At 62.4% G+C, this 9,776-nt stretch overlaps 1 protein-coding gene across 1 annotated transcript; it reads right to left on the bottom strand.

The window, feature by feature from the left end:
- Nucleotides 1–92: 92 nt before the first annotated feature.
- RGS11 (regulator of G protein signaling 11) lies at nt 93–8,370 on the bottom strand. The gene is given in 18 exon segments (XM_057487735.1): nt 93–446; nt 1,024–1,106; nt 3,880–3,941; nt 3,944–4,017; nt 4,108–4,195; nt 4,316–4,437; nt 4,540–4,647; nt 4,764–4,825; nt 4,866–4,913; nt 5,676–5,726; nt 6,805–6,889; nt 7,002–7,044; nt 7,047–7,074; nt 7,239–7,297; nt 7,378–7,429; nt 7,655–7,761; nt 7,890–7,940; nt 8,011–8,370. Coding segments are annotated over 18 exon segments (1,449 nt in total). The 5' UTR covers nt 8,108–8,370; the 3' UTR covers nt 93–217.
- Nucleotides 8,371–9,776: the final 1,406 nt, after the last annotated feature.

The raw sequence follows: 9,776 nt of genomic DNA, 5'->3' as shown, positions 1-9,776 counted from the left end.
TTCTCCACCACCTCACGCACAGGCTGCTCACACACACACACACACACACACACGTGCACACACCACAATGTGGACCACAGCAGGGTCTTTAATTTCCGTGCCAGGAGTGGGTGAGAGCAGGAGGGGTGGGCCAGTAGAGTTGTGCCCTCAAAGGAGCAGCTGTGCCTCCCCCCCGAGTCTGGGGGAGGGTGGGACCCTCTCAGGAGGATGAATGGGGTCACCACCCCCTTCCCCACAGGTGCCCTGGCAAAGCCCTGCCATGAGCTGGGGCGTGGACGGGGGTGAGGATGGTGGCGCCTCTGTGTACAGCCCTGGTGAAGAACCCACAGCATGGAGGAGGGCAGCCACGGGCCTGCAGGATGGCGTCCGGGACGTCCAGCCGGCGGGGTGAACCTGGGGCTGGCTCTGGGCCCCCGGGAGGCTGGGTTCCGCCCAGCAGCGTCACTCTGCAAGCCCCACAGTGCGGGCGCAGGGTAGCCAGTGAGCCCACGCAGAGGCCTGCACTTCCTCCCCACATGACAGATGCCACCTGTGTCTTGCTCCAGTTAATGGTTCTGGAGATGAGTGGGCTCCCAGGCTGAATCGCGACCACAGGATGCTGGGAGGACCGCGGGGCCTCTCCCCAGGTGACCCGAGCCCCGCCACCCTCACCCTGCTGGGGAGTCAGCGCCTGGACCCGTCCCTGGTGGGAGGGGCTGGGAGGGCTGGCAAGGGAAAGGAGGCCCGGGAGAGGATGGCAAGGCCAGGCCCTCTGGGCTGAGGGGACACCCACGCAGGGGGCCTGAGCAGCTGGCAGGATGCCCACCACCTCTCCCAGCTCAGGCCCACCTAGGGCCCCCCCAGGGCCACCGGCAGGGGCTGCGGGCCCCCGGGAGGCAAGAGGGAAAGCATGGCTGGTGCTCCAATGCCTCGGCTCCCGTACAAGTGGGAACACCCTGCAGGTGAGAAGGGGCCCGAGCAGGGCAGCCGCGAGGGTCCTAGTCCCAACCCCGGCCATGGGGTGCAGAGCTCGGCCTGGCTCACCGTCTCCTTGTCTCAGGGGGTACCACAGCCTCCGCCAGCAGGCCTTTGTACACATCAGACTTCAGGAACCGTGGGTATGAGTCCTGCAAGGGATAGCGTCCAGCCAGCGCCCCCCATGGGGCACCTTGGCAATACCAGGGCCTCCTCCCGGCCCCAGGGCCCCAGCGGATGGTGCTGATGGTGGTCCCCCGACACCAAGTCAGACAGACTGAGAGAGACCTGGGCCACATCCAGCAGAAAACGGGTAGGAGCTCATGTCCACGCACAGAGCAGGGGACCTCGGCGCCTCCAGCAGGAGACCCCCGGTTCTCTGGGGACCCATAGGGTGAGGGCAAGCAGCTAGGTAAAAAACAAGGTCAAGAAAGACTGTATGGTATTCAGTAAAGAGGAGAGGAATCTCTTGGTCTAATTGCTTATTTTAAAAGAAAAAATAAATACGAATTTTAAATTAACTTAAGTGGAAGGAAGGGAATAAAGTAGAGGGTCTGCCGAACCAACTAGACTCATTTGCAGGCACCTGGCTTTGTGGGCTGGATTGTTAACCTGTGTAGACATTTCAGGTAATTATAAGATAATAAGCAGTCCCCGAACGTTGAAAGTAAAGTGGGGTAAATAAAACTGGGTGTCCAGTGGGCAACACCGCCCTGACCACACGTGATGGGGCTGTATGAGGGGACGTCCCCAAGGGGAAATACACAAACGCCCAAAAGAGAATAAAGGAAACCGTTTCCAGGGATGGTGTGTGGCTCAGGTGAGATGACAGCATGAACGGAGAACAAGCAAATGTGGAATCGTATCAGCACTGCTGACAACCAAGGCCCCCAGTGGGGGCGATGAAAGAGGCACCAGGAGCCTGAAGCCCTGACGCTGGGCTGGACGTGTCGGTGTGACTCCTGGTGTGTTTGCATTTACTCTCCCGACTTTAACAAGTATCCTAATTCTGTCCACTGAAAGCCCTGGACCCAAGCCCACTCCAGTCACAAGGAACACGTTGGGGTACAGCACAAGTTCCTAAACACCACCCCTGAAAAAGGGCAGCTGCCCTTTCCATCAAAATGGAGGGCTCCAGGGGCAGATGCACCTGGGACAAGCCATCACGCCCGGAAGCAAGGGGGCCACTGTGCACTGGGGGACACAGCAAGTGGCCCGAGAGTCAGCCGACCAGAGATGGGGACCTCTGAACACCACAGGAGAAGGGATCCAAGGGACCCGAAACCCACCTAATCTGGTGAAAACGTGGATTTACAATGGTATTAAAAACATCCCATCTCACTGACCTCCGTGGCAGACACTAGGGGTCCACCTCTTTATGTTGAAAAGTTTAAAATAAAAGGAGCCAAGCCCTGATTCTGCCTTTCCTGAGAGATCAGTGCCACCAGGCCAGCAAAGAGCAGACAAGGGGCAGCGCCTCACGGAAGCCGTCCAGCTTGTAAACAGGCAGGGATGGGATTAGAGCATCGCCAGGCTGCACGTCCTCACGAAGCCCGGGATCTGGGCAAGGGTCGTCCCTGGCCGCCGGCGGCACAAGATGAGAGGCAGCCGGGCCCCCGGGCCTCCTGCTGAGGACCACACCAAGCATGGTCCCCGAAGTAAATGTGACAAATCCCCAAACGAATGACAAAATTGAAGATGAATCTGATCACACCTTAAATGTAACTACCAATTTATAGAAACACGGGGACAGAGATGCCACAAGAGGGCAGTTAGCGAACTCCAGATTGTGGGAAGCTCTGCAGTGAAAGGACAAAGTTCCTTTAAAGCAAAATAAAAAAGAAAAGATGCAGAGAAGAAACCTATACTTTAAAAGGGAATTTAAGAGACTCACAACCAAGCCTAATGTTTGGATTGAAATTCAAGTTAATCAAAAAGAAAATACAATAATATTTATAGGCTGTGCTATATGGAATAAAAGCCCCCTCTGGAGATGTCTACACCCTAATTCTGGGAACCTGGGACTGTGTCCCCTCACGAGGCAAAGGGACGTGGCAGATGCATTTGATTTCCCGCTCCCAGGATGCGGAGGCACGCTGGGTCATCCACGTGGGCTCTAGGAGAGTCCAGGAGGGAGGCGGGAGGGTCGGAGAGAGGCTGGAAGACGCGGCAAGGCTGCTAGAGGAACGAGCCACGGGCCGAGGAACGCAGGTGCCTCTCCAGGCCGGGGAAGGCCGGGAAATGGACTCTCCCCTGGTCCCCAAGGAGCCGGCCCTGCCTGCACTTGACTGTGCCCAGCAGACCCTCAGCTGACCTACAGAGCTGTGAACTCTCCAGACAGCAAGTCTGCGTTGCTGTAAGCCACCAGCTCTGTGGTGTTTTTACAGCAAAAACAGGAAACTAACACAGAGAGGCCCGTGGGGAAGGGTGGACCCGCCTGTAGCCGAGGACGCTGAGTAAACCCTGTTCAGTGTGTGATGCTGGCCAGTGGGTCATGGTGAAAGGGGAGGAGGTGGTCTGTGTCCCCGAGAGGAACTTCCCCAAACATCCAGAGATGTTTCAGCTGACAGTAGCTGTTAAGTCGTGGGGGGGAGGGCCGTGGGCAGGCACAGATCAGGGTCGGGACAGGCCCAGGGCTGTCCGTCCTCAAAGCCAGGCAGTAGGCACATGGGAATTTGTCATCTTGCCCCACTTTTGTTTATATTTGAAATTGTCCACATTAAAATGCTTTCTAGAATTGTGGCTTGGCTGGCCCTCACTAAGCGTGGGACCTGAGCAAGCCTTTCACCCTGCTGAGCCCGTTTGCTTGTCTGTAAAGGAGAGAATCAAGGCAGGGCAGGAGCAGCAGGCGGGCGCTGGCCCCACAGGAGGGGGCTTGCAGCCTGTGGCCACGTGACCCCGCCCTCCAGAGGGTAGGGGGGCCACCTTCTTCATGAGCGTGTAGACGTGCACCTGGGCGTCACCCAGCATGTAGCAGTGGGGCCTCAAAGCCCCTGCAGGGTCCGCTCCATCGTCTGGCTGTTGATGTTGACCCAGCGGGCAGCACCAGGCACCAGGAACTGCCTGTGCATGGAGGGGACAGGGCACGGCCCCGGGTGGGTCTAGGCTCCGCACCCTGCCCGTGGCGGCCAGCACCCAGCTCAGGGCACTCACTGGTACGCGGCATCCCCCAGGGCGGCCACCTGGGCCTGCTCTCCACAGCACAGCTCCTCACATGCCTCCCAGAAGCTGAGGTTCTCAGCTGCGGGTCCGCACGCCAGGTCATGCATCCCCCACGTGGCAGCCAGGGTAGTGGAGACCTGGGGGTCCTGGCCTGCAGCCTCCCTCCCTGGGGACTCGAGTGGGGGGTGGGGCTTCTCACCACTGAACTCTTTCTGGGGAAAGTCCGTGAAGTGGGCTCGTCCCATGGGGTCTTCCAGGAGCTCCCAGAAGCTGAAGGCCTGTAGCTCCACGCGGACCTTTGTGAGCACAGCCACACTAGGGGTGTGGGCGGGTCAGTCCGCAGCCCCGGGAACATGTAGGCAGGTGGGGAGGATGTGGAACGCGCCTGCAGCTCCTGGCCCGCCCAGGCTCATCTGTGTGCATGCACCCATGGCCCAGAAGGGGACATTGTCTGTGACCCAAGGGTTGCTGGGCAGGCACCCTGACACGATGGGGTCATGCGGCCCATGCTGACCACTGAACCTCAGGCACCTGGGGGCGGGGCATAGTGCCAGGGCCAGTGCAGGGAGGGGCTGTGGTAACAAGCCCTTGAGGCAGGGTCTGGGCTCTGCACCGGGGTCTCCAGCCCCCACCCCACCCCTGCTCACGCCTCCAGGCAGGTGGAGGACTTCACCAGCCTCCTGCCCAGCGCCTTTCTGCAGCAGTCGATCTAGGAAATGAGACCCACCTCCACCCACCCCAGCACCTACTTTCCGCTCGCAGAAGTCCAAGTCCTCGGTCTGGATGGGACGGGTAGACTCAGTCAGGGAGAGGTCCCCACTCGGCCGACACCCCGCCCTGGGCTCACACCCCCTGTCCCACCCCTCAGACCCGTCTCCTCTCTTGGAGGGGCCTAACTTTCCAGGAAGCTTCTGGGGACTCTGGTCTAGAGGCTTCCAAAATGTTCCATGGAGCCCTCAGGTTCTCAGAGTTGCCTTGAAGTTCCCTTATTGTCATTACTCCATATTTCCAAATATATCACTTTTTAAAACAATGTAGATGTGGAAATGCCACCATAGGCTCCCATAGGTTGCCCAGAACCCGCCTGCTGAGGCCTCACGGGGCGCAGGGTCGGGGACACTGCAGGACCACTGACCCCTCAGGGGCAGCCCAGGAGGGTCAGGCAGACCCTCAGGATGCCTGGGGATGTCCACTTTGGTCCCAGCTCTTGGATCAACTTTGTAATGGGGGAATTTTAAACCTGCGATCACGAACTCAGGGTTCAGCACATCTGCTCTGTTTTGGGTCGGCTTTTGGGTTTAGACGGGTCTGCTCTGCAGCCGCCCCCTCGGCTCCCGGAGGCCACCGGGGCTGCTCATCCCTCCCCAGCCCTGTTGGACCCTGATGCTGCCCAGACTCAGGAAGAGCCCCCCACCCGCCCCAGGCACAGCACCCAGGTGGCAGGTGGGAGGTGAGAGAGACAAGAGTCAGCGGGGGCCACTTGGACAGGCAGATGGGTGGGCAGCCCCGGGAGTGCCTACAGTTGTGGGGGGCATCCTCACCATCTGCACCCACTGCACAGTGCAGGAGCTCCGCTCCGGGCCCTGCTCCAGCGTGCTGGGGACTCCTGGCTGCAAGGGGAGATGAGCTGAGGTGGGGGCAGCTCAGGTAGACTGCTGAGACACCATGCCCCAGCCACAGTGCCACCCCAGAGCCCCCATACACTGAAGCTCTGTGCCCTCGCATCACCCTTAGTGTGGATCCCTGAGCAGGAGTCCCCTCCACCCTGCCGGCCTCTGTTGCCTCACCAGCTGAGGGCTCTTCTGAGCTCGATCCATGCCTTTGCCATTAAAGTGAAATCCTTAACCTTTCTCCCCAAACCTCCCCATCTGCCCTTGTCTCAGCCAAGTTCACCTCTGTGCACTCACTGCTCAGACCCGACTCCTGACCATCCTCAAGGCACGACCCCATCACACCTGCCACCCTGCCCTCAGCACACACGCGGGTCTGCCCCCCGCCAGCTCTCCAGATGTGCTTCACGTGGACCCCCAGCCCACTGTAGGCCTGCTGGCCCTGGGCCCTGCCTCAGCCCCGGACACCTCCGGGCCGTGGCCCTTCCACCTCCCTCCCCTGTCCAGGCCCCAGCCCTCAGGGGGAAGGTCAGCAGAGGTTTCCCAGAGATGACCCCTTGGTGAGGTGACAGGCCTGTGGGTTCCCCTTGCTGTTTTATGGGTTTTCCCCACAGGACCTTCATGCATGGAGCTGGGATGGACACCTGTTCCCTGCTCAGCCCCACATACCAGGGTCACCCCAAACCACCCACCAGGACCATGGATGGTCCTGGAGAAGGTCTGACTCCAGGCCAGCACCCCAGAAGCTCTTACCTGTGACCTCAGTCTCTCTTGCTGCAGATGCCTGGCGCCCACTTTGTCTCCCCCCAAGGGCTTTTAGCACCCCCCATTTGCTTCTCCCTTAGGCCCAGAGAGAAGCTGGCTTGTCCTCTGGTCTGCAGGTGGGGGGTGACCTCCAGCCTGGCCTCATGCCACCTCGATTCTGATGACCACAGAACCAGACTCTCCTGTCACTAGCTGGGACCCCAAAAGGAGTGTCCTTCCCAAGGGCTTGAAGCGCACATCCTGAGAGCACATGGCCTCCCAGCAAGACCCTGCTGCTGCCCAAGAAACCGCCCTCCCCACGTAAGGTGCTTGCCAGGGGCCTATTGACCAGCCAGTAGGTCTGCTCCTGGCATGTGATGACAAGTCTGTCCCCTTTCCTGCGCTGCTTAGCTGCCATGGGGGGCAGGCAGAGTTGGGGGACACTGCGGGGCCATGCCCCTCCCCTGCCCCCCTGGGCTCTGCTGCCTCCAGTCCCAAGGCTCCCTGTGCCTGCGTGGCTGCATCTCAAGCAGCTGCTCTCCGGCCTGCATCACTACCAGGTCCCATGCGTATGGGTCTTCCTGTGCGGTTGGTCATACTGCTCCTGGGGGTGTCGAGGTCTCTCCCACCCTGCCCAGCTCTGGGGCTGGACCCCCACCTCCCCACCGGGACGCACAGAGTGTGGAACTGGGGCCTGGGCTGTGTATCCAGGGCAGTATGAGGCCCCGGGGCTCCTCTGGCCGGACTCAGCCTGGGAGCGGGTCCCACCCTCTCATGGCCGGCCAGGGCCCCCTTCTTTTGGGTGTTCTTTTTGGCCAGGTAGATGGCTGGAAGGACAGGGGACAGGCCTCAGAGGAGCCACCCCACCGCTCCCCCTGCCCCAGGATGGCCATCCCTCCTCACTCACCAAAGTCCAGCTCGGGAGCTGGCCACAGGGTGCTGGTCCAGAAGTACGGTGTCTGGTGCAGCGCAGAGACAGGGGTGTGTGGGACGTTCTGGACCTTCCCCGCTCACCCCAGGAGTCGACCCCACCCTCTCACTCCCTTGGGAAGGGACAGTGCTGGGGGGGTCTGAGGCCCCTTCTGCCCGTTTACCCATGGCCCTGAGGCTCACTGACCACCAACGGTTCTCTCCACCTGGAACCCAGCCTCCCGGGTTCCCATGCGTTCCCTGCTGAGCCTCACCTGGAACCTGCAGGGCGAATCATCTGGCCGGAGCCCGAGGCTGCGGTGCTCCCGCAGCGGGTGCAGGCAGCCGTGCCGCAGCAGGAGGGCGCCCAGGTGCGGAGCCTCTGCAGCGCCAGGCAAGTTCTCAGCCCGGGAGAAACCAGCTGGGTCCTCCCTGGGCGCGCTGCCCTCCCCAGCACACCGCCCGGCCCTCACTCCTCAGCAACTCGGGGCTGCGGGCTGACCCCCTGACCCTCCTCTGCGATGCAGTGCTTCTGGGCCAGCCACTCCAGGAGGGCGCTGCCTGCATAGCAGAGATTCGGGTGGCGGGTCCAAGGCAGGCCGCCCGCCCCCGCCCGCCGGCGGCACCTCGCCTGCCACGGCGCGGGGAGCGGCGGCGACGAGCAGGCGCTGGCCCCGCATCCGCGCGCCCCGGTCTGGGTCCTGCAGGCTCACGGTCAGCCGCTCCATGTGGCGGGGAGCGGGGCCTTGAGGGGCTGCGCAGGCCGAGTGGCCTGGTCCCCGGATTCCGACTCCCCGGGTCAGTGCGCCCAGAGGAGTAACGCGCGCGGACTGCGGGGCTCAGGCCGCAGCGGGGTGGGGCGGGGCCTGGGCGAGGGGAGACCCCCCGGCTGCCTGGCCGCCGCCGCCACCCAGTCCCTTCAGCAGCGCCCTCACCCCAGGCCCGCGCGTACCGCGCGCACCCGGCCCGCTCCTCCGCTGCCCCTCCCGGCTTCGGACCCCACCCGGCACCCACCTTGCCTAGCTGCGGCATCTGCGTGCGGGGGCGCCCGCCGGGGGCCGTGGGGCCAGCTGCCAGGGTACGCGAGGCCCGCCGGGTGGTGTCCGAGCTGCCGCCCCGCCCCGGCTGCCCGCTCCGCCTGCTCGAGGAGCTGAGGCCCGTGCTTGCGGGGCGGGGGATGGGCGGCGGGGGGCAAGGGGGCAGAGGGGGACCCGGGGATGCCGGCCTGGGGCTGGGGGTTGAGAGAGGGGCCTTTGGTCCGGAGGGTGTGGGGCTCAGCTGGGACCAGGTGGGGGGCTCCCTGAGGGGGTGGGTCTCCAGGAGACGGGATTTGTGGGGCAGGTGGGCTGGTGTCCTTACCCCAGTGCCAACATGTGGCGCCCTCAGGATGTGGTGGGGCCTGACCACCCTAGGAATGTGTCACTGCAATTGTGTGACAACCACATATGACACGGGTGTGGTGCCACCAGGTTGGTGACACTGCCTGGCTGCACAGGTGTGCTGGGTGGGGGTCCTGCAAGGCGTGGGGGAAGGGGGCAGGCAGCTCACCTTCCCGCAGCTGCACGGAGGGCTTAATGGGGCCAGCTGGAGAACGGGCAGTGACCCCAGCCCACCCCTCCAGACTGTGGGGGAGGGCCTTTATCCCCAAGGGGGGATACCAACACCTCCCCTCATCGCCCAGGCCTGGCCCTTTCCCTTCTCCAGCTTGTCACCCTCACCCCAGGCACCTTTCTCCACCCCCCACCCCCGTGCTGGACCATTTTTAAGAGTTGCAAACAGATCTATTTCTGCTGTTTGGAGGTAGAGTCCCCGTCCTCTAGGGAGTGCTGGGGGCGGGGCAGGATGGGGGGATGGCCTTTGGCCAGCAGTCATCCGAGCCCGTTTCCATTGCTGCCAGGGCCAGGGGTCTAGGATGAGCAGAGGCAAGGGGACTAGTGGGGAACTGGACCATCCCCCTTAGGGCCCAATGAGCTCTGCCCACACAGGCGGGGTCCTCTCTGGATGGAGGGGCATCCACAGAAGCTGGAGGCCACCAGGAACCACAGCTGTCCCCAGGCTGGGGACGACTGGCTTCTCTGACCAACTGCCCGACCCAGGGAAGGGGCAGGAGAATGGGCCCTAGAAGGGCATGGGCTCCAGCTAGGGGACACTGCCTTGGAAAGACTGTGGGCAGGTGGGCACCCAGGCAACAACCCCCACTCAAGCTCCAGTGCCCCCTGGGGCCCCTGGCCTGCTGGCCTCCTGCTCAGATAGGGGCTCGTTTGGGCAAGGGTGGGTGTGATCCGCGGGTATTCTCAGAAATGGGGACGGGAGCAGAGGGACCATAGTAAGAAGGGACACCAGGCTGCTATTCCGTGGCTAGGTCGTTCCCAGCCTGAGGCCCACTCACCCCAGTTC

This window comes from Manis pentadactyla, chromosome 10 (genome assembly GCF_030020395.1).
Source record: "Manis pentadactyla isolate mManPen7 chromosome 10, mManPen7.hap1, whole genome shotgun sequence".
NCBI lineage: Eukaryota > Metazoa > Chordata > Mammalia > Pholidota > Manidae > Manis > Manis pentadactyla.
The sequence above is the reverse complement of the archived record's forward strand: the minus strand, read 5'-3'. Positions and strand labels throughout refer to the sequence as shown.